This window comes from Magallana gigas, chromosome 3 (genome assembly GCF_963853765.1).
Source record: "Magallana gigas chromosome 3, xbMagGiga1.1, whole genome shotgun sequence".
NCBI classification, from domain to species: domain Eukaryota; kingdom Metazoa; phylum Mollusca; class Bivalvia; order Ostreida; family Ostreidae; genus Magallana; species Magallana gigas.
Genome location: NC_088855.1, coordinates 1,834,099 through 1,859,941, shown reverse-complemented (window position 1 = coordinate 1,859,941; position 25,843 = coordinate 1,834,099). Strand labels below are relative to the sequence as shown.

General features: G+C 31.4%; 1 protein-coding gene and 1 long non-coding RNA gene across 2 annotated transcripts; one reads left to right on the top strand and one right to left on the bottom strand.

The window, feature by feature from the left end:
- Positions 1 to 4,637: 4,637 nt before the first annotated feature.
- LOC105337131 (uncharacterized) lies at positions 4,638 to 10,202 on the bottom strand. The gene is made up of 5 exons (XR_010711676.1): positions 10,099 to 10,202; positions 9,470 to 9,531; positions 9,203 to 9,281; positions 5,868 to 5,970; positions 4,638 to 5,755 (listed from the first exon to the last, which is right to left on the bottom strand). It is a non-coding gene; the product is annotated as an uncharacterized lncRNA (long non-coding RNA).
- Positions 10,203 to 12,297: 2,095 nt separating this feature from the next.
- Positions 12,298 to 25,508, top strand: LOC136273277 (uncharacterized). Its single transcript, XM_066077678.1, has 6 exons — positions 12,298 to 12,310; positions 17,203 to 17,478; positions 19,325 to 19,404; positions 23,283 to 23,412; positions 23,910 to 23,945; positions 24,549 to 25,508. Exons 1-6 carry the CDS (start codon positions 12,298 to 12,300, stop codon positions 24,659 to 24,661), a joined length of 648 nt encoding a protein of 215 aa, XP_065933750.1. The 3' UTR covers positions 24,662 to 25,508.
- Positions 25,509 to 25,843: the final 335 nt, after the last annotated feature.

The following is a 25,843-nucleotide window of genomic DNA, read 5'->3' as shown; positions in this document are numbered from 1 at the left end:
AAAAAAACGCACCCCTGCATGCATATTATTCCATAAATTACATGTAGACGAAACAAAGCTATAAGTAATCAAAGTATAATGGTAGACTGGATGGATCTAACCTAGATTTTTAGACAATGTCATAATTTGTTCAGCTATAAACTTTCATTTGGTTTAACAAGGCAAAGTCCTATTTGTTCTGCCAAATTTTGGAATGAAATTTTTTACATGAATTTCTACTGATTAAATTATTATTTTAAGATATAAAAAATATGACATTTATCACACCGATTGTTTAAGGGGTCATCTCAAAGATTGTTAATTTTTAACATAGGACCCTAGAAAATTTTGCTTGATATGAATGAATTTTGCACATTTTATACACCTTTTTTTAAATTCTAGAGATGTCTTTTTCTGTTCTACATATTAAAGGTATTGCTTAAAGGCATCAAATGGTCAAATAAAAAACCCTTTTTTCTCCTGGTTTGTTCAGAGGTCTTATCAAAGTTGTTTTTGTATGCCCAATTTCCCAGATTTGTCAGATAATAATTTTATATACTTTTTATTTGACAAAGGCGGAAATGCATGCATGGTGATCTTTATAATATTATTAAAACATTTAGACATATAATAAATAAATATATAACATTACATATTAAGGGTCATTCATATAAAATACATGGCTACGGTCTGAAATATATGAGTTTCGCTATTATATTTAAGCGGGTTAAGAAAACGTGACAGAGGGCTAAGGCTTGCTGAACCCTCTGCACAGTTTCGACCCGAGCTCAAATATAACCTATACGTTGAGACATGAATGTTTATTCCACAATATGATATCAATTTTACGCATCAAACGAGCTATTTTTAACAAATTTCGCTGAATATTTGCAGTTGAAACCATCACGCCATGGTGTCAACCAAGCAAAAAGATGACGTCACAAGCAAATGAAACGCTGTGCGAAAGCGTGCATACTTGATCTGTACTCGGCCTCGTTAAATATTTAAAATCTATATATTTTAGCTTGGAAACTTGAGTATTTTGCTATATCTTCATACAGAACTCTTCTTTTAATGAGATTTATACAGTCTAAAAATGGCAACAACCATCCAGCCTTCTTAATAAAAAATCAAATTGCTAAGAAATATATTGTCTTTAAAATTTAAGATGACCAAGATAAAAATGAGAACTTCGAAATCTTTGTCTAATTATACGTTTAAAATATTAAACCTTAGTTGTCTGCTTAAGCTAAAATAAAAAAAAACTATTCCAATTGGTTACAGGATTAAGATTTGATCAACTTAGAGTGATATAAGGTTTTCTTTTCTTTCACGCCTATCGAGAGTGTAACGCACACTAAGAATGCTTATTTTCCCTTCAATTTGAATCAGATAAAGAGAATAATTTGTTATTTGAAAGCAACTTTTTCATATCCTTTTTTTAATGAAATAAATCATCAAAGGAAATGATATACTGTGTGTATACACTGGTTGCGTTAATAAATATTTCTAGAAACCTGTCAAACAAATTGAAACAGAGAATGGTTATAAGGTGGTGAAAATTTGTGAAGACAGCGCTTCGAGATCTACTCATGCTGCAATGCTGCAGAAAACTGTCTAGTTTTCTTTATTAAGCATGGCGCTTTCAGACCACAAGGATTATGTTTTGAATAAATTTTCTTATCAATCACATCATTGATTACATCAGTAATTGGGTTTATGGATTATTTTAGTTGTAAAATATTGTCACAATAGACATTATGCCAATGAATTTTTTTTATTATAATTGGTTCTATATTTTTCTACTATATTTAATTTAAGAGTTATCGTTTATAGATCTAAGTTATCGTTCATTTATTTACGCTTTATTGGTCACTGGGTTGTTTCGTTCTCGATCTTACTATATTTAGATTGGGATTCTCTTCGAACTTGTTTGGAAGGTTTACGTAGAAGCTTATGAGGGGTGTTGCCGGATGTCACTATATTTAGTATCTACAGTAGTAATAAAACTTGTTTAGTTAGTTTTGATGACTATGTATATGGGGTGTGGGCTGACTTTTGTGAGAAGAGGTCTGGACGCCGAGCAGTATTTTCGTGTATGTTAAGCCCTTGCTGTAGGAACTTGGGTGTGTCTCTTGTGTCTCCCCTGCTGTGTGATCTAGGGAACATGTAGCCTGTGTGGATTTTGTTGGCGATGGCGTTGCGAGACCTGATTACCTACATTTTCTGTATTTGTAATGCCACAACTCAGTAAGTGTAACTTTACGATTTTTTTTATTTGTCGGCGGATGAATTGTGTTGCTATTTATTACATAAGTTGTCTGGAACGTGTTTGATCATATTCACCTACAAGAACGTACTACTATATGTACTATAATGTCGTTAATTTACTTGTTTTTAAAGCTATACAAGCCATTAGTGGGTTTGCATAAAACTTATGTTTGTAATGATTTATTAGAAAATTGTGTGTTAATTGTAGGTGACCAATTTTATAATTCTTCAGTTATTGTTAACCTGAGGGGACGGGGTGGATTTTGGTGAAGCGTGGTTTAGCGTGGTGGATAGTGGTGGAACATGGTGGAAAGTGGTGGAGCGTGGTAGAAAGATATGGACTATGCACAAGATTATGGAGGCCCGTTGAGAACTATGATTAATAATTTCTTTGTACATATGTAGATAAATTTATTGTTTAATTTTTCATATTGTTGTTGTTTATTGGAAAACAAGAGTCATCCATATGATTTCATAAGGGGTAAATGTTAAAAGAACCCATCACAACAGGTCAGTTGTGACATTTTGGTGGCAGCGGTGGGATGACTCTTTGTTAACCAAGTATACTTGTATTAGATTTTTTTTATTTTTGCTTTAGTACAAATTGTGATTTAACTTTTTTTCTTATTATTTATCAGTTGGAGTTTGAATTTTATATTTATTTAAGTATATGTGGTTTGTCAGTTTTATTTTTTCTGTTTTTGTGGGTTTTTTTAAACAATGGAGTTTGTAACAATGGGCGAGAGGTTTGGATTGAAAGGGAATGATTTACAAGTTTTTGTTGAAAAGAAAGAGAGAGAACAGTTTGAAAGAATGGAAAGAGTAGCAGTAAGAGAAGCTAGAAAGATTGAAAGTGAAATAGAGTTAGAAAAAATCAAAAGAGAAACTGAATTGCATGGAGTTAAATCTGGAGAATTAGCTTCTAGTTCAGGTCTTGCTTCGCAATCGCTTGCTAAATTACCAACGTTACCTCCATTTGATAAATCTAAAGATTGTATTGATTCGTATTTGCAGAGATTTGAAAGGTTTGCTTCTTGTGCAAAGTGGGACAAATCATCTTGGGCGATGAATTTGAGTGCTCTTCTGACAGGTAAAGCTCTCGTGGTGTATTCTAGACTTCCGGTTGCAGAGGCATTAAAGTATGAGTCGTTGAAAGGGGCATTATTAACAGATTCCAAATTACGGAAGAGGGATTTCATTGAAGTTTCGATCCAGCAGACCTGAAAATGGTGAGAATCCTTCACAGTTCTTTGCTAGACTTGATAATTATGTGGAAAAATGGTTTTGTTTGGCAGGAAATACTAAATCATATGAGAACATTAAAGATTTATTTTTGCGAGAACCATTAAAATCTGGCAGACCAATTCATTGAAGCTCATGGCTATCCATCATTTGTTAAAGACTTTCAAGTTTTTCAGAAGCAAATCCGGGCAACAATGGTTTTAGAAGCGCTGGCAGTGGAACTGGCCCGAAGCAGCAATCATCTTCAACTTCATCACAGCAGAACTACGACAGAAGGTGTTACATTTGTCATAGAAATGGACATTTGGCAAAAGACTGTAATAATAAACAGAAAATTCCGCGCATATTTACTCCTTCGCGCAGCATCCAGAAAGCAGCAGCTTTACAGAATCCTCATGAATGTGAGTTAAACTGTGATGAATCTAATGACGGTTCTAGTTTCAGTTTACCAAACTCCACAGAAGTCACAACCAACGAGGTCATGCCATGTCCAAATCAGCATGTATCCTTACAAATAAATTGTTGAAGTGTTGTGTCACAGATGGACAGGTAAAACTTGCTTGTGGACACATTTTGCCCGTACTTGGAGGAGTATGCAAGGTATGTGAAAATATGCCTGTTCAAATGGGTTATGTTGGTGGAAATCTGATTAAAGTTTTAAGAGACACTGGCTGTAGTGGAGTAGTTGTGAAGAGAGATTTAGTCACAGATGATCAGCTGACTGGAGAAGTGCAGAGATGTGTTTTGATTGATGGTACAGTACGGAACGTAGAAGAAGCATCCATTTATGTGGATACCCCCTATTTCACTGGTAATGTCAAAGCATTTTGCATGAAAGAACCTGTTTATGATCTTATCCTAGGTAACATTGATGGAGTCAGAAATCAGAATGATCCAGATTTTCAGTGGTGCAAAATAGAAGAAAGGAACGATTGCAGTCACGTTCTCCAAGCAGTGCAGACTAGAGCTCAAAAGAAGAAAGAAAACCAAGGTATGAAGAAACTAAATGTGACAGGTTTAGTAGATGCTGATTTGAACATGTTGCTGTAGACTTGGTAGGTCCATTATATCCAATAACTGACAAAGGAAATAAATATATATTGACTGCTGTAGATTACAGTTCTAGATATCCAGAAGCAGCTGCATTGAAACACATCGATACAGAGACAGTAGCAGAAGCATTGGTGGAAATTTTTAGCAGAGTTGGCATTCCAAGGGAAGTTCTGTCAGATATGGGTACGCAATTTACTTCCAATGTAATGAAAGAGGTGGGTCGACTGTTGTCTTTTAAGCAATTTGTAACACCTCCATATCACCCAGCTTGTAATACACTAGTGGAAAAGTTTAATGGTACCTTGAAATCAATGTTAAGAAAAATGAGTTCTGAGAGACCAAAAGATTGGGATAGATACTTACCCGCATTATTATTCGCTTATCGAGAAGTTCCTCAAGAAAGTACTAAATTTTCTCCATTTGATCTTGTTTATGCACGAAGTGTTAGAGGACCGATGGCAGTTTTGAAGGAATTGTGGACGAAGGAAGAGAACGACCCTGAAGTGAAAACTACTTACCAGTATGTATTGGACCTTAAAGGAAAGATTGGCAAGAACGTGTGAACTGGCTCATGAAGAACTACAGAAATCCAAGGAACGCTACAAGAAAAACTATGATAAAAAGGCAAAGTCTCGATATTTCAAGGTTGGTGACTTCGTTCTCCTTTTACTTCCAACTGATAATAACAAACTTTAAATGCAGTGGAAAGGACCTTTCAAAGTTGTCGAGAGGGTAGGACAAACTGATTACAAGATCGATATGAATGGACGACTTCGCTTATTTCATGTGAATCTATTGAAGAAATATTATGTTCGAGAAGAACAAATGCCAGACTCAAGAATACCGCTTGCATCATGTGATGTTTTGGAATCAGAGGAGACGGAGGATTCTAGTAATGAACATTTGTTACATCTTCTCCCCATGTAAGCGACAGATTCATTTGCAGATGTTAAGGTAAATTGCTCACTGGCATCAGATCAACTTGAATCCATAAACACTGTTTTGAATGAATTTCAGGATGTTTTGACAGATTTACCTGGTAGGACTGACCTTATTCAGCATGAGGTTCATCTAACTACGAAGGAACCATATAAAGAGAAATATGAAACTTTTGGTTGAAAGGAAGGACAACTCAATTTAAGGAAAAGATCACTCTACCTTTATAGCCTGTTTCAAGGTTTGCCGTAGCAGTGGTCTAGATCAGTGTTATCTAAAATTATTTAAGAAATATTAATTACTTTACAATATTTAATAAACAGAAGTAATTTAGATAAGTTGCATATAAAAACTTATTCAATTCATCTTTGGTTTGTTTCACTTACTTATTATGAATAAATTTCCTTCTCTTAAGTCTGATTTGAATTCTTGCTCTGTCAATTCATATAAATCTTCGTCTCTTTCACAATCGTCTTGGCAATACTGGACCTGTAATAATAATAAATTATTATCATCAATGTAGTACATTCTCTTGTAAAAACAAATTTTAAAAATACTCATTTATAATGATCAGAACAAAACACACAAATCAACACAGACAACACAACACAAAACACATAGAAAGAGGTTATTTTTTGGATGATTTTATATTGGTTATTATTTTGCTAAATTACTTTACTTAAAAAAAGAAATATTTTAATTATATAAATTTTTTACCATCATAATGACTGTTATTAATATAAAGTTTTTATGATGCATAAAACCTTAATACATTAAATGTGGTTTTCCTATATAATGCTTATTAGATTATAAGTAGTTTATAAACATGCAAATTTTGTACCATACCCTGCAACTTTTTACCATACCCTTTTTTTTAACTTGTATAAGTTTTAGTTAGAATAAGTGTTCACTTGAAGTTTAACAGTAAAATACTTTAAATAGTCCATTCTTGTACTCAATTATTTGTCCATTCCATTCTATGTTCTCTCCTTCCTCATTGGTCCACACATGGTAGAATAGTTTGGACACTAATTTTTAGGGATTGAAAGATTTTTCACCCTCTGATTTGTCCTGATTGACATGTTCAATGAGAAATTTCAAATTGTCTAAAAGTTTGTCTATATTAAACTGATGTCCCTTTTCACTGAATTTTGTGAAATTTTTCATATTTTTATCAAGTGCGTACACGTTCTTATATAATGTAATTTGTTTTTTAATTTCACTCATTTTTTCTGATTTTTTCTTTATTTTCCCCACTTCTAGGTCTGCTCTCTCCTTTGATGTCCTTATACCATCATTGTGCAATATGTCAACGGCATCATTGATTTTTTTCTGTTGTTTTTCTCTGGTTTTCTGCACAAAGTCTTGTTTGTCTTTAATGATCTTTAAATGTTGTTGTAACAACTCTGTTTTCTTGGTCTTGTTAACAAAAATAATTTCCTTGGTTTTTTTTTTCTAACATCATTAATAACTTTTTCTTTCTCTTGCAATGATTTTCTTTTCAGCCATTCATCAGTTTTGTTATCATTAAATATATTAGTACTTTGAAGATTAAAAACATCGTAAGTTGGTACATCATTCATTTTCTTGTCCAACTGACCCATCAGTCTTTCAACAGAGATATTATTTGTAGGACAAGATCTACATTTTTCTAAAATAACATCTGATGGATTAAAAAACTTGCCTGATGGTTGTAAAAAAGAACTAAAAAGTTTTTCACATTTAACCTTTAAAAGAGAACAAAACTTCTTTATGATGGAACAGGTGATATCGTCATTAAAACTTTCATACAAAATGTCCTCCACATCAGAACATTGTAAGGATGGACCATAAAACAGTGAAATTTCTCTCTTTAAAAGTAAATATGGATTTGTTGTACATGAATCTAAAAAATCTAACATTCTTCTATATACAGAACCCATTGTTACAGCATTTTCAACCTCATCTGTCTTTCTCCAGTAGGGCTCTATAAAAGCTTTGCATAAATTACCCAGAGCTTTTAAAATACATAAAATAAAATTGTTTTGAAGGGCAGATAAAACAAAATTCTGAACAACATTCAAAGTGCTTTGTGATGAAGACAGATAAAAAATAATATGCTTTCTTAAGAAATAAATACCTGCAGCATTGTAAAACAGAACATTAAAACGATTCCCTCTTACATTCATGATCGGTATGTTTCTAATTTAATAAAAATTGCTGCTAAAAGAGGGTCACCTGTTCCATCTTTAAAAATAATTTTGACACACATCTAATAAGATAAAAAGTATAGGATTCTTTACAGAACAAGTTATGAAAATTGATATTAAAATCTTTTTCAAGTTTTAAAATTTCTTTAAGACATTCATCTGAAAACTGTAAAAGTGAGTGTACAGAACACTTAAAAGAATAAAAATCTTTGTTACAATTAAAATCAGTACATTCATTCATTAAAACTTTGTTAACTTTTTCTTCAGTAAAACTTCTGTCTGTCTTAAAACAAGTTACATTATTTAAAATTTCACTAGAATGTCCATCACTAATTTCATTAAGAATATCTGTTGTTGTAGAAACATAGGTATCGGCTTTGCCGTCACTGACTTCTCTTAAACAAGCAGTAAAAATATCGGAATCTGTAGAAAATTTTACACCATAAAAATGTCTGCCCTTCTTGGTTGTGGCATCACGCAACATGGTCATATTTTCACAATTTAATAACTTTTCTTTTAACTGATTTTGTCCTAAAACACCCATTTCTGTTGTTAAAACAGAATTTGTACTTTTACATGGAATATCTAAAATTTCAAAATTGACAAGAGATAAAACAGCATTATTAACAGGCTTAATATGATTAATTCCGACATTATGTGACCTTAAAGTATAAATAACTTCTCTTAGTTTAAAATCGTAAGGTTTTCCCCTAGTACTCTCTCTAAAATTCAAAACTTTCACACCCTCTCTCTCTTTCTCTTTCTCTCCAACCTCTTTCTCACAATATAAAACATCTAACTCCTTCTCCAAATCTTTCAATACAGTTTTAAAAGTATTACATTGAACACCTTTATCTAAAAATACATTTCCTTGGTTTTCAATCTTCTCCTCCTTCATTGTCTCCTTTCTCTGTTTCTTCTCATTAATATACACTTTTCTTCTTAAGTTTCTAATGATATCGTCCTTTCTTTTTATTTTCTCACTAAGTCTCTGTTTTTTGATAGCTCTAAGCTGTTCTTTTAATGAAATGATTTTCTTTTGTAGGTTTGTGATTGTAATGTTTGACTCCGTTGTTGAATGCACTGTTGATGGCTTTATTTTCGAATTGGGGTTTTCTTCAATAGGAATTTTGAATTCTTTTTTTTCAAATTCTTTATATTCGGTTGTTTTTTTCCTTTCAGTTTTCTTAATTTTGATAATCCTCTTTTGATCTTGATATACAGGGCTTTTTTATTCACTAATTTCTTGTTAATTTTCAGGATATGACATATGTCGTTGTGAATGTCATTAATATTTCCTCCTCTCTTCTCAAATATTTCAAATACCAACTTGTGTGTTAACATTTTAACAATATTTATGATGAAACTATATTTACAAAGTATATGCTGGCTGTTTTGACAGAATTTTTGATGGAACACATGTTAGTGAGACAATAAGACAAGACACACACAGCACAAAACATAGACATAACACATACACATAACATATGAAGACACATGACATTATTCATTTTAATAGTACAGGTACTTACCTTAATATAGTTGTACAACTGTATAAATGTTCACATGCACATGAACATCAGAAAAAGTCAACAGGATAAACAAGGGGATCTGAAAATAGTGTTTATAAAGAAATCAAGTTGAGTGCCAGAACAGTCACTACTTATGTATTAAGACTCAATATTTTGACTATCAGACAATGACCACTTAACCAGCTTACATAAATTTACACAAGTAAAAGTGTCATTTCAAATGTTAATTAAAATTTACAGATATGACATTGATGAATAACTATTTACCGTAAATACTGTGATCAAATCCAATGATGTACTTTATAGTGAACAAATTCAATATCAACAATCTGAAATAACAATTTGAAACAGACTATGAGAAAAGGGAGATAACTCAAATTTCACAACTGTCTATCAAATTTTACCACTTCTCTGTTATTATAAAAATGTGAAACATGCATAAATGTGTTCAATATTGAATGCATTCTTATGAATGATAATTAAATTAAAAAGATAAAACTAAAATTCACTTAAAATAGCATGTATCTTTACTGTTATAAGAGAATTTCGAATTTTTTAGGTCGGTATCCCATGCCACATAATTTTGTAAAATTCAGCAACAGAAATCAACACATCGAAAAACGATGGAATTTTTACAGATTGTAGATAACATATAATAGTAACTGAAAATCGATGAAACCAATGCGTACCCTAGATGTTAAACCTCACAAAAAATAAAATTAACATTGCAGTGTAGATACTAGTTACGTTCTTTTTGTAAATACGAAAAAAATACTGTGAAATATCTGTATAAAATGCACTAAAGCATTCAAAACGTTCATCTCCTTATCACCGCTCATCAATACATTAATGTCATTGTCCAATTCTTTTCTAAAATGCAAAAAGTAGAATGGTACCTGACGTAGTCATCCGATGTGGTCAAGATGGCCGATTTTGCACAATTTTACTGTATATTAGAGTTATCGTCCTTCGAAAAAATGGCGTCTACTGGAAACGCTATAGAAAGATATGGATTATGCACAAGATTATGGAGGCCCGTTGAGAAATATGATTAATAATTTCTTTGTACATATGTAGATAAATTTATTGTTTAATTTTTCATATTGTTGTTGTTTATTGGAAAACAAGAGTCATCCATATGATTTCATAAGGGGTAAATGTTAAAAGAACCTATCACAACAGGTCAGTTGTGACAAAAAGTATGGCATAAAGAATGAAATATTCATAATTTTATGATTAATTTTATAAACTTTTTAATCATTATCATCTATTGTCATTTTCCTGATTATTTCAAACCAAATTTTGTTAAACAATAAAGTCACAAAAGTGGCAGAGTGCAACATACCTATTTGTTATGTGATGTTTTACTGTACAAAGATGAAGGTCTCAGGTGTTAAATTTCGAGCAGATAGAGGTTTATTATATCATGGATATGCGTGGAATAATGCTATATGCAGTAGTGGTCTATTTTGAAAATTTTCAATTATGGATAAAAATTATTTGTATTTGTTGCTTTATGTTGTCAGACCATTATCAGGTAATTGATGTGCTATTAATTTGTATAAATCAGAAATGCTTGACAATGTATTGTTTTATGAAACTTTGAAGTGATGTTACTTAAAATTTGTGTAGCAAATATTATTTCTTTTCTATTTAGAGACTGCCTTTATTTTGAAAATAATCTTATTCATATATAAATATACAACTGAATAACTGTTTACTTTCCCCAAGTACTGGAGATGCCTCTGCATTATTGGAACAATGCACAATTGAAGATATTTATATTATTAGGAATTATAGAGTTGAACGTCATAAGCGTCAGGATACAAATGCGTCCAGAATCAATACTTAATATTATTCTAATTCAGAAGGAAGTATTGTTTAACATTAGTTCTAATAAAATGTTGCAAAGTCAAATAAATTAATGAAAATAATTATTTTGAAAAAAGAGACAAAAAGGCGGTGGAGTCACTGACTTTTAAACAAGCCCTTTTTTTCATGTAAAGGGATGCGAAAACGTAATATTTAATATCATCTTGTATTATTTTCTTGTGTGAATAAAATAAGAAAAAGTGAGTTTTCATGATCAACAAATATTGTTAATAAAATAACAGTTTCATAGCGAAGGTCTCTTTGATTTTTCCATTGGGTTATCAAAAGGAATGTGTTTGCCAATCTTCTTTACAAGCACTTTATGATCATAAGTTATTCATCACGCAAGCTACGAAAAAATATTAATGCTTGTGAAATAAAATTAACTTGTTTTATCATAGAGCGAGACATACTATCGAGACATTTTTTTTCACAAGAAGCGATGATCTACGCAAATCTATATTAAAGTGACCCTACATCTAGTCCAGTTTTAGCACAGTCGAACTCTTCAAAATTCGTATTCACACCTTTCAAACTGTCTTTGAAAATCCTCGCTGCACCCTATTTATATTCAATGTTTCGTTGCTATTTATTTTATACGTTTTCTCCCTTTCCTCCGCAAAGGTTTGGGCATATCATGATGCTGCTACTTAATTCTGGCCCAGACACAACAGTTTGACTTGATTACAAAAGGCAACTACTCTAATTTAAACATAATCTTTGAAGGACAACTTGTCCAAATATTTCAAGAACTTACGAAACGCGGTTTTTGTTATAGATATAACAAATGTTGAGAAAAGTAGGCAAAGAGCCAACCATATTGTCGAATATAAATCTAATCAGCCGGACATAAATATATATCAGGCAGTCACTTGTAATGTTTAAACTGATGAAAGTGTGACATTTCATTCTGAGGGATGACAAATCATGTCAAGAGAACAAAGAGGTGAAACCCTTGATTCATTACAATATAAAAACATTTCAACAAAGCATTCACTGAAATGAATTAAGTCCATACCCTGACTGTTGCCTTATATTAAATGACGTGCCAGATATTTGCTGCAACAAGATAGCTATATGTGTGTGCTTATAAATGCGGTTATACACATCAGATATGAGGTGTTTGAATGATTCGTGCATCTTATATAAGTAAGAAATATGAAAGGTTTGAGTTCGAGCGAATGAGTTCTTGTAAGTTTATCATCATTCCATGCGCGTTAAACATGAATGATCATAGTAAGTGAAAAGGTTAACGCGATTTGGTTTGTTCCTCCTGACATCGTTAAACTATTAAGTTATCAAAAATATCTTCTTCCTTATGTTACACACACACACACACACACAGATATATATATATATATATATATATATATATATATATATATATATATATATATATATATATATATATATATATATATATATATATATATATATATATATATATATATATATATATATCATACGTGCATTATCATTCCGGGAAGTAAAGGCAAGTTGTTTTCCCCACTGAAACTGTATCCCCAAGGAACGTGACCATGTTAACAAAAACGATCAATATTTTTCTAATGTTTGTTTTTGCGACTTTCGGTAAGTATCTATTTTCTTTCATTTACTTATTTTCTAGACTTTTATTCCATACACTTATTACCTTCCGTCTGAATGCGGTCGATTGATATGAAGGCAGAAAGGGATAGTTTTTTTATAGTATTAATTATGCACCAAACCCATACAAACTTATTAATAACCTTTGCGCAAATGAAGAAATTCAGAGAGAGAGAGAGAGAGAGAGAGAAAGAGAGAGAGAGAGAGAGACAGACAGACACAGAAAGAGAGAGAGAGAAAGAGAGAGAGAGTATGTTTTAAGTAGAGTATGCTTTTTCTTGTATTGTTATATTTAATTTATCCCCAAATTTTACCGTATTATTCTAATATTACGTACATTATAAAAGGGTACTTATTTACTTTTGTTTCACTTCCCACTACATTTATGAACCTTTAAAGAAAAAATCTAATCGACCAAACGAGCACTGCCATGTTTCATAATCTAAAAAAATAAAATATCAAGTTAACAAATATGTTAGCTTAATGACTAAATATAATGTGTATTAAATATTTTTAAGTTCTTATATCAAATCAAACTTTAAGCGATTATTTGTTATGATATATAATAAGTGCACAACATATGTATCTTGAAACTTATTAAAAACCCCTTCAACAAATACAAACCTTTTAAACTATTCTAAATTATTTGCACTATCTATAAGGATATCCCTTGTGAAAACAATTAAGCAATAACAAAATAAATTAACAACCTTATTTTTCTTATAGACCTAGGTATAGTATGCATGTAAAAATCGTTGAGCATTGTAGCAACCTCTAATGATACAACGTCCACTAATGATATAATGTTGCATTAGTGGTCAGGATGTTGACCACTAATGATATAATTTTATCATTAACGAACAACCTAACCGTCCGCTAATGATATAATTTTAAATTTATATCATTAGCGGTCAAAAACCGTAACCTCTAATGATATGGAAAAAAAATGAGAAATAAGGACTACCTTGACCACTAATGATACACATTTGCACACATTTTAAATTGCATAAGTGGATGGATTTGCAACCTTAAATGATATAATATGATATAATTTAATATAAAATTATATATATATATTTGATTTGATTTTCATACGATACTGCATAAGAATTGGTTAATTTTTTATTTTTTTTTTTGGTGGGGGGGGGGGGGGCGTTATTTGATCATATACATGTATTTTGTCCTTTAAAATACACCATTCTGACATTACCCTGACATTTTACCTTTTTACTTGAACTGAAATAGTCGCATACAGACAAAATACATACCATTTATGACTTCGTCTGTTTACTTGAAGATCCAAATTGATTATCATTAATCAAAAAGGAGTTGTGCTAAATATTTTTAGTTGAAGAAAGTTTGAAGAAAAACAATTTTACGATATTAAAACATTATTGATAAACTTTTAGCGGGATTTTATTAACATGAAAAAGGTCCAATTCATAAGACTTATTCTGCCTGGTGCAGGCAGATAGCTAACCTTGCACAACGCAAACAAAAGTCACACGGGTTTCATATTTTATTTTGTGTGGAAACGTTGCCGTCATGAATAATATTGGTAAAAAACTACAACAAATAGAAATAACAAATTACTTAATAGGAAAATATACAATTTAACTTTATACCTTTAACTGTAAATTACTTTAAAGACCATAATGGTGTGCCATACTTTTAAGAATGTTTTATCTGTAAAATAAATTTCCATCTGTAACTATACTTCAAAAATACAATTTAATACTAACAAATTTGAGCAATTACTTCAATAAAAAAGACTTACTTAGTGGTTCGAGGCACGCATCTAACAAGATTGAAGACAAAGTGAGACCGGACTGGTCAGTAAGGCTGACAGGAAGTGAGTGATTGACCAGATATAGTTAACTTGTACCAAAAATGATTACCGGGTATATTAAACTCAAAGTGGTTAGCTTGTAAAAAAAATATTTCTGAAGAATTTTAAAATTAAACCATAGACAACACAAGACTATTTGCTATTATGGTCTGTAGCACAATTGAATCACTAATTTATTGTTAAGTTGAATATGTGGGTTTGTTAATTATACCTTAGAACAATAAAGAATATGAAATAATGTTGGTTGAATTAAAACTACTTCAACAATGGTGATTATGTCGGTGTAACAAAAAATGTTAACCCGGGTTGAAAATTGACCCGGGTTTGATAAAATTATAACATTAGTGGTCAACATTCTGTCCACTAATGCAACATTATATCGTTAGTGGACAGTGTATCACTATATAAATAGTGCCTGTTTGGGAGGGTAACAGTTGAAATTGACACCCCGAGAGAACCATTGTCAACCGACGCGAAGCGGAGGTTGACAATGGTTTTCGAGGGGTGTCAATTTCAACTGTTATCCTCCCAAATAGGCACTATTTATTTTATTATACTGAATGTCTTAATTTTAAAGAAATTTTTCTGCTTTTGTATAGAAATGACGTGAATTCTACGGCGAACTGTACGCGCATAATTTACGCGCATGTAACAATTCGTTGTGTTACCCGTTGCCAAGTGTGTTGCTAACGCTGAGGGTAATAAAACAAATTATCAACTGCGTCTAAACCAATCAGATTTCAGTATTTAACATGAAAGTATAATAAAAGAGGTTGCTACATACCACGTTTTCAATCAAATGAAATATTAAATGATTGAAGTCAGAAAAATCAACCTTTGAAATGTCAAATTACCCAAGACGGCAAATATAGCGGATAGTATGAAAGAGTTGAAGTTTTGAAACCGAAACTTTTAAGTACACACATGTACAATTAAACTGTGAAGAGCAAGTTACACTTCTGTTCAAAGACAGTTCAAAACTCTGAAGTCGGAGTCAATTTTCAACAGGGTCAGTTTTCAACGTGTCGATGTCCTTAGAAGTTTGAAAAATATTTTTCAAGCTGTTGAAAACTGACCCCAGGTATAATTTCACGACTTTTGGTATCAATTTTTCAACGTTGAAAAATGATATCCGGGTCAAATTTCAACCCGGGTCAAGATTCCTCGTAACGCCGGCGAATGCGTCATAAATGTCCAATACTCCCTAAACACACCCACGAAAAAGTTTCTGTGTAGTGTTTGTATCTGTATTGAACACAATATTTTTTCTGTCAAATCAAGATAAGTAGCTTATTAATCATAATTTTGTTGATCTTGCAAGTTTAAGAAAAGTTATTGTTAAGTTGAATTAATTAAATAATCACTGACGCGACTTGTCTGATAAAAATATGAAAACTGCCCATTATTGTGCTGTCAGTTAATTATCATGACTTCTCAAAATAAATTAAAGTTGAAGCGATTTACCGGAAATATAACATAAACGGCCGGTATTGGTTTGACAATCTTAGCAAACCACGGTCAACATGAACGATCATGGTGGAGAGAGATATATATATAAACGGACACCGGACCATGGCTTGAGACGATGTTGTTTGACATATATTCCTTTTAGCTCTGTCTACACAGTTTAACAACAAGAGACAGAGTTCTTAGTCTTAATAACAAACTGTTGCTATCGAGAAAAAAGCCCCAAACAAAAACAAACAAAAACAAAAATCCATATCGGCATGAATATCGGACAATATTAGGAATTAAAACATGGAGCTGAAATTTTTTATCAGATACAAAATAATTAGGTAGAGCAAGTTCCATTTCAGAGACAGTTCAAAAACCTGTAGTTGGTCAATTTTCAACGTGTGAGGTCATCAGAGATTAGAAAAAAAAACTTTTTTGAGCTGTTGAAAAATGACGTTTGGTCGCAGTTTGAACGTCAGAAAAGCCCCCGCCCCTCCCCCCCCCCCCCCCCCCCGCCCCTCAATATCCCAAATCAATAATCAATGTTGAAAAATGAAATCCGGGTATACATTTCACGACTTTTGGTCTCAGTTTTCAACGTTAAAAAAGCCCCCCACCCCCACCCCCTCCCCGAATCAATAATCAATGTTGAAAAATGAAACGCGGGCCAATTTTTAACTTGGGCTAATATTCTTTGTTACAACGACATGATCCCTATTGTTTAAGTAGTTTTAATTCAACCAACTTTAATTGATATTCCTTGTTGTTCTAATCTATAATTAACAAACCTATATATATATATATATATATATATATATATATATATATATATATATATATATATATATATATATATATATATATATATATATATATTTAATCTTTTATCATGTTATATCATTAAAGGTTTCAAATCCATCCACTAATGCAATTGAAAATGTGTGCAAATGTATATCATTAGTGGTCAAGGTAGTACTTATTTCTCAGTTTTTTTCCATATCATTAGAGGTTACGGTTTTTGACCGCTAATGATACAAATCTGAAATTATATCATTAGCGGACGGTTAGGTTGTTCGTTAATGATAAAATTATATCATTAGTGGTCAACATCCTGACCACTAATGAAACATTATATCATTAGTGGACGTTGTATCATTAGAGGTTGCTACAGAGCATGATCTGTCAATAGGTTCATATGTATGTTCATTCAGGTGAAAAGGTGAAGAGGTGAAAACCTACGTATGGAACAAGGTCCGGGGCAAAAACAAAGATCCAAGCTTTGCCAAATTTGAACCCAGCGTTTCGCCAGAGCTTGAAATATATTATGATGAAGAGCACCAGATTAAGAATAGAATATTCCACGATCACGTTGAGCCTGCTACCTTAAACCTCACAGATTTAAGGAAAAGTGATCAAGAACAGTACACCCTAGTTATCAGCTATGTTGATTATGTTGGAACACCCACAGAATGGATCATAGACCTACAAGTACAAGGTATGTGAACTATGTTGGAACACCAACAGAATATGATAGACCTAGATGTACAAGGTATGTGAACTATGTTGAAACACCCACAGAATATATTATAGACCTACAAGTACAAGGTATGTGAACTATGTTGGTACACCCACAGAGTATATTATAAATTTAGAAGTACAAGGTATGTGAACTATGTTTGAACACCAACAGAATATATGATAGACCTAGAAGTGCAAGGTATGTGACTATGCTGGAACACCCACAGAATATATCATAGACCTAGAAGTACAAGTTAATTTGATCTGTTCAATACAAACTCTTATTTATCTAAAAAGATACTTTCCAGTTGGTTTTTATTTCGGCACATTTAATACGGGTTTCTGTAGTTATGCATATTGCTATGAGTACACTATAGATTATATATTTCAGATGTATTGAATTCTCAATGGCACTATCAAAAAATAACGTATATAACAGACCTTTAAAAACAAACAAAACTTGCCTACATGTAACTTGAATACGAGCATTACATGTGTTTTTATTTCATACAAATGGATAAACAAATAACTTGTTTCAAAATATTGCTTCTTTAATTGTGTCCATCTTTTCCAGTGGTTTTACATTTTAAATTTAATCAAACTTAAAATAAACTTTAGAAAGCTTAAAATTCCGGGGAATTCAAAGTTGACTACAATAAGCATACATAAAAGTGTTTTAAACTTCAAAGGATTAATATGTTTTTTATGACATTAACAACTGTTTCTCGTTCAAAATCAAACTAACAAGTATTCACAACCTTCAACATGTCAACAAACTTAACTATTTAAGTCTTTAATATTGCTATTAAAGTGAGTATGCTCGTAGAAAAAATACAATTTATAGATTCTTTTTTTTTTGATGCTTTTTAAAATTATGGTTTACATTCAAACAGCTATATTTGTCTTCAGAATGACGTTCGAAATTATGTTGCGCAATGTCGCAATAACGGCATTAAAACTGTTGCATCATTCATTAGTCTAAAAAGATCAATTCTTGTCAACAAACTTTCATATAAATCAAATCATGTGAGATAAGTTAAGCTTCATTAATTGTGTAATTTTATATTTGCTTTATCAATTTCGTTAAAATCATAGTGTTTATATTCGGTCGGCAAGCCTCGCAAATAAATCCATCATTTAAACTCGTTGGATAAAACAATTGTAAACGTACACGCTTTAGATATCCTCTATTTATCTTTTACTGGTCCCTAGGAGCCATTGATTCACGTTTGGAATATTTCGCTGTACTCGCCCCACCTGTTTGGACTTACTCTGACATAGTAATGGTGATTCAATTTGGATTAAAATTATCAAATACATACTTATTCCAAGTTCGACTGTCGGGAGAAATGTAACATTAAATATATAGTTGAGTGCATTACAACTGAACAGAAAATGCACATAAGACAGCAAACTACAGTTTCAAAATTTAAGATAATATATTAATGAACGCTGCTAGTTGACCATTACTTCTAGGTGAAAAATCAAGTTTAATGTTTGTGAATATTTGTGCTGATATTAAAGATAGGTGAATTTGAATGACATGTGGCTATTTATTTGTTAGTCGTGATCAACTTTTATAGTTAATGATATATCTTGAACTAAGCGCTGTGTGTACTCTTGATAAGTATAATATACAGATAACAGTGTATTCGGTTTGCCTTCCTGTTGCTTTAAGAATTTCTTATGACATAACAATGGTTTATACTATTTTCATGCAGATATGTTTATAGACATAACTGAATTGCTATTTAATAATGATACTCTACAATAAGTTATCTTTACTTTAAATGTATATGGTATATAGATTGTTTTTATTGTAGATGTTTGTTTTGAAAAACCTAAAGAAGTGGACAACTGTACAGTAACTACATGTTATACGGGAGACAATGGGATATTGAAGGTAAATTGTTCTCACTTGTATGTGAACCTTGAATTGTTATCCAAGTATATTATAGTAACTTTTTAAAAAAGGAATGCGATGAATAACTGATATATAAGGCATTCTTGCTTACTATGTTTTTAATGATTTTTCTCAATGATAATGTCGTTAAGAAATGCCTCAATCAAAATGGTTTTCTGGTGGGCAATATAATTGTGAAGTCATAGCTGAAATACATGCCCTTAAGTTTTACAAGGGTAATTGTAGCGTTTCATTTTCATTTCTCTTTGTGGTTAAAATGTCAACATTTTTGCTTCGGAAAATTTTAAACATTATAATTTTATATATATATGCACTTAATTGTCTGTGTTTTTTTCTATATGAAAAGATTATTTTAAACCACTGCTATTTCTTCTGTAAAGCTTCTGCCATGAACTAGTTTAGCTAAGTTAGTGCAAAAAAAAATACCGAGAACGACAATCCTAAAAGATCCTAAAGATATATTTTACATCCCCTTGACTTTGCAGAATATGTAATCTTCACCAAGTATCTATCAAATCAACGGAAATTCATGCAGTAAGAGCACATCTCTGTAAATCTAACTCATGATTAGAAATAATCAAATGATAGTAAAACGACGCACACATTAAAATACACCGTTATTTCACTGTTTGAATGGTAGAGCTCAGCTAGTTTTAACTGATTAGACTTAACAGTGAAAGAACTACATCATGGTTAGAATATAGTCAAACCCTATTAATCCCAAACGTATAATAGAATTAGGAAGAAGATGAAATCCTGAACCACGCAAGTTTATTTCCAATAGAACCCTTTGATACTTTTGTGTTTTAGAAAAAATGGATCATTTAAAGTTGTGACCCTCATATGTGGCTATTCAGTGCGTCATAGATGACCTTTTGACCCTTAAGGATTTTGTACAGAAGATAACATTTTTACTTAAAATTTATCATTGGCAGCTGAAAGTAATTGCAAAAATTTTCAAGATGATTTATTAAAATTTGGCCCTTTGAAGCAATAAGCGGGTAGTAAATTAATATTAACTGTTGAAGGTATGTGAACACATAGTTTCAGGCACCTATCCATGCTGTAATGCTTCAAGAATCTTATTTTGTTTCTCTTTTTCGGAGATTGTCAATGATTGTAATTCATACATGCATGACTAGACAGCGAAATGCGCAATTCATCGAAATCACTATCTACCTGGCGGCGTAAAATTATGCTCATTCTTCTATTTTTCGTTTTTTGTTGCATTGTTTCTCTTTTATATGGTCAACGTTATTTCAAGTAGCTATGGATAATAATTTCACATTCTAAATCGATGTCTTCTTTCTAGTTTTGTTGCTTATTTCCGTGGTTATTGATTGCCTAAATATAAAGCTACATTGAAAGCACGAACGGACTTGCACGAAATGAACCCCAGACTTCCAAAGTAGACTAGTAGTTACTATGGTAACCTTCACATATGTGGTAAATTGGACGGTCATCCTGTGTAAATTTTCAATCGCAATAACAATAATTAACGTTTTTTTTTACTTTCTTTGTATGGATAACTGATGAAGTTTTTAAAAGATTAGTATAAAAATACGCAATAAAATATTTTCTTTTATGCTGCTTTATTTGGACCATGAAAGTAGTTAGCATCCATGAGAAAACTACATAACCTGCTTGTTATATATTTTTCTTCCTTAATACCTGCATGGAACACCAATGAAGCTTTTATTTTGTTTTATAATTTCCACAATTTTTAAACGCACTGGATATGTTTTGTTTCTATAATGCTAGCGACATGTACCCTCATACTAACATGAAACAAAAAATACAAAAGAAGCATTTGATTATAAACAACAAAACATTCTCATAATATTCAGATATACAAACTACCTAAAAATTCATTACGTTGCAGCTTTAGTACATCCATACATGTATCTAGATGAAACCTGCTCTGATAAAACAGTTTTAAAATACACACAGCAAAAACGTTATTTAAGTTTGATATTAATAATGACAGTAAAACAAACACGATGTAAATCAGTTTAATGCGTCATTTAAGTAAATAAACTATAACAATATAATAAATTGTTCTGTTTTACCTCTATGTATTTTTTTTAAAAATTCCACATCAAGTCCATTTCTCTAGTAAGAAACCTTTTTTAAAAAATAATAACTGTGTTACATGAATTTTTATTTTCATTCTACGTGCCATTTTATATACTAAAAAACTGTAAAGAATTATTTAAAAAATTGAGTTCACAAAATCTTACCAAAATCAATAGCATCAAAACGTACAATTTTTCAATGCTTTATACAACCATTCACCATGACAAATTAAAATCTAGGCTTTTTTATATCATCGACAATAAAAATGGAAGTCGTAAAAATGCTTACCTTGTCATTGAAAATATAAGAAAATAATTCGTTAAAAACCATTCTGAATGCACACACAAGTACTTTGAAGTTAAAAGGTGCTTGAGTTTCTAATAGACAACATAAATGTAGTTTTTGGAAATCAGGTTTTCCAACAATCTGCTGGAATTCCCATTGTACCAATTTTGTCCCATTGTTTGCAGACTAATTTATGTATTCTTATGAAGCAGAATTTATACAAAACCTTGTTCGTGAAAAAAATAAATCACTCACTGTGGCCTTCAACTCAGCATTCAGGTATATCGACGACGTATTATCAATTAACAATTGTTATATCCATACTTACGTTGACTTGATATATCCCAGTGAACTTGAAATAAAAGATACCACTGAGTCTGTGTTATCTGTTCCATATTTGGATATTTTACTGAAAATGGACAATGATGGTAACCTAACAACAAAACTTAATGATAAACGCGATGACTTTAATTTTTCTATAGTCAATTTTCCTTACTTATGTAACAATATACCTCCATCACCTGCATATGGTGTTTTTGTCTCTCATTTAATTCGATACGCAAGGGCATGCTTTTAGTATGAACAGTTTCTAAGGCAAGGCAAGCTACTGACAAACAAGATGATAAAACAGGACTATCAACAGTCTTGTTTGAAGTCATCATTCCGTAAATTCTATGGTCGATACAACGACCTTGTCAGCAAATACAATCTTCCACTTAGTTGCATGCTGACTGACGTTTTTCATACTAATTGTTAGACCATAATTAATCACCTAATTGTCTACTGACTTTTCCGTTTTTTCCCGATTACGACAAAGAGCACACGGCGGGTATGACATGTCATCAGAGGATGCTCACTCCTCCTAGGCACCTGATCCTACCTATATCTTTTTGGAGGTCCGTGTGCTCTGCTTTGAATTTGTATTTCGTTTAATGGGGTTTTGAGATGATTGACGGTTTGTTATGGTCATTTTTTCATACATGTGATTTAATTGTATTTTTTACATTTTTTTTCCAAATGAAAAACTATAATGATGTTTCCAGTATGCACCGAAATTCGAAGTACTATTAAATTTTTTCACAATCTTTGTACAGCAATCGAATATGAGGTACTTAATGTCTTCCTTTTCACACTCACAATATTCACATTTTGCGTCGGACATTGATTTACATTTGTACTCAAAAGAATTACAATTAAAAATACCATTCAACAGCCTATTATTATATTTACTAAGTCTTTTGTCATATATGTTCTTTACCTTACTATCTTTTTAATTTTTTCTGTCAATTTAAAATAATTTGTTTACGGACCGTTGTGGACTTTGATATCAGTACATCTAAATATTTCTCATATGTTTCAAGAAAAAATATTATTTTATCCCAAGTCAAATTAATTGAGACACTTAAATTGTGTTATTTCTGGACATAATTTTAAGATAAAATCGTTTTCCATATAACCATACTTAATAACTTATGTTTTAAATCGTAATGTTTTAGAATCCTGGTAATCAAACTGAATTAGTGAATGGTTCTAAATTATTGAGGGTCTGCGATGACAGCGCATCAGGCAACTATTCATGCTGTAATGCTGCAGGAACATGTTTAGAACAATTCTTAAAAGTCGAAGGTATATATGTTTCCTCATAAAACTTAAGACCATCAAAAGGTCCATTTCGGTGTGATATTTTTGATGGGCTCAAAGATAATATTTTTGACGTCTCTGCAAGTGTCAACGGTTTGACGGTTGCATTGTTATAATTATTTTAAAAAACACAGTCTATGTTCATAACTTCAATGTGTAATGTAATTTAGTTGAGCTATATGACTATTTAAGAACTATGTAGATGTAAACCTTTACCATCTTCACATCAAACAGACAATTAATTGCTGTCTGCATAACAAAGTACCTTGATAAGATCAATTTATACAAATACTAAATATTGTCTTATATCTTTTTTGATAAACCAATCACAAACGCAGTATAGCTGTGAGTAGTTTTAGCATTATAATGATTTGTTAAAAACCAAGAATTGTCAAAGAAATATGCGTGCTACCAACTCGTATCTGATAAAATCTAAATTTGATGTAATGCCATTGTTTTATATCTCCATATTTTTTTTAAAGCCATGGAGCAATTTGATACTGTTGGAGCGTTTCCAGGTAATCTATAGTTTCAATAAGAAGAAAAAATGTCAAAACATTTGTTTTTAAAACACATTATTTATACTTAAAAAGCACTCCTCCCCAATTTTACAGACCAAGTACAGATCTGAATTTAGCAAACATCCAAGGGCAATTTGTCTTACAATAAACACATTTTTAAAACATGATTAATGATGGTAAACGACTTAACAATAAATCATGGAATGAAAATGAATTAAAAAATGGTGATTGACCTCGAATATATATGCATTTTAAGAACTGCGCCATGGCCCTTTCAAAGTCCCAGCTTGATTAGGGAATGGATATTAACCCGAACATAAGCCTTTACACAGAACCTCGTATATTTTGTTGATATGCTTTTGTATTAAAGATAAATTATCAGTCATATTTGAATAACCAGCTTATGGACTGATAAATTGCTAAAACAAAAAAGTAAAGGTTCCTTAGCCGTTCACAAGTCACTTTGTTGCAAATACCAAGATGCGTAAAGCCTTGTTTAGAATATACAGAGATTAAATGAAATAAAACAAAATTATAGATGACAGCCTCTTATGTACCTTTTCAATGTTTAATAAAAATCCTATATTATCATTATTTCAGTCAGTGATTCATTGAACAACGCAATAGCTTCGTTTCTATGGATCTTTCAGCTTTGTATCAACATTTTGATGGTGTTAACATCTGATGCTTTGGTGCGTTTATCCGTATACTAACACTGACCGTTAACTCAGAATTGAACATTTGTCCTGCCTTAGAGTATTGAACATAGCTGATTAAGATTAAAACATTATCTGGAACGAACCATAGTGTCATTAAGTACAGAGCTATCTCTTTGTACTATTATTTGTCGCCAAAAATGCATTACAGAGCGTAATTGCATGAAAACCGCCACTGCAGCAAATGTTATAGATGCATTAAATTTCATACAATGTAGTTTAATGTACTGGCACATGCAGGGGAAGGTTGGAAATTAACCTATAAAATTTAATACCTTATTACATTTGCAGCCTAGAAGGTGGAACAGTTAATCACTGTCAATATCATTTGTATTTTGAAAAATGGCGTTGAATAAATTTGTAATCAAAATATTAAGGACATTCTAACCTCATGTACCCCCATTTATTTGATATCATTTTAATGTAACATGGCCGTTTTGTATTTACGGTTTGATTTTATCAGCATTGAACAAAATAAAGCAAAACAATTTATATTTGTTTGATAATCCATGTCATATTTAAATGAACATCATGAACAAAATTCAGGAAACTTATTTATTAATTTGATTGACAAGTTTGAATGATATAGTTTCTAAATTTCCTTAACTTCCTTCCGGTTAAGTGTTCTTACTCCTTATTAGAGATTTCATTTTTCAAAATGAACAAATTCTTTCTTAGTTTTTAAACTTTAGACTGTAATTTTGTCTCCTGTTGAATTCCGCCAATCATATTCGTTTCAATACAAGCATTTTTAGAGATTATGAAATTGTGTTTATCTTTTAACTTCTGGTTATTTTAGTTATTAATACGCATAAGTGTTTAAATAAATATGTATGATACTGCTGTGTTTTGTTTGTAATTTGTTATTAGATCATTTAAGTGCTGCAAACTTGTATACATCTGATCAGTTTTTGACAAAGTACTTTAGGTAATTAATATAATAAATAGCATGCGAAATTTAAGTGAGGCTCATTGAAATTTATGTAGCAATTAGTGTTCTTCTTTTAATTACGATGTTGTCTTTGTTTTCAAAGTACTGTAAGCAAGCTTTTATTTGTTACATTTTGCAAGAGTATCGTCGTTGCAAAAACTTCTGCGAAAACCGCAAACTAAATCCAAATTGCTTGTTGCATTTTATTTATCAGTAAATCTATAACTTTATCGCGAAAATAAGTTGCC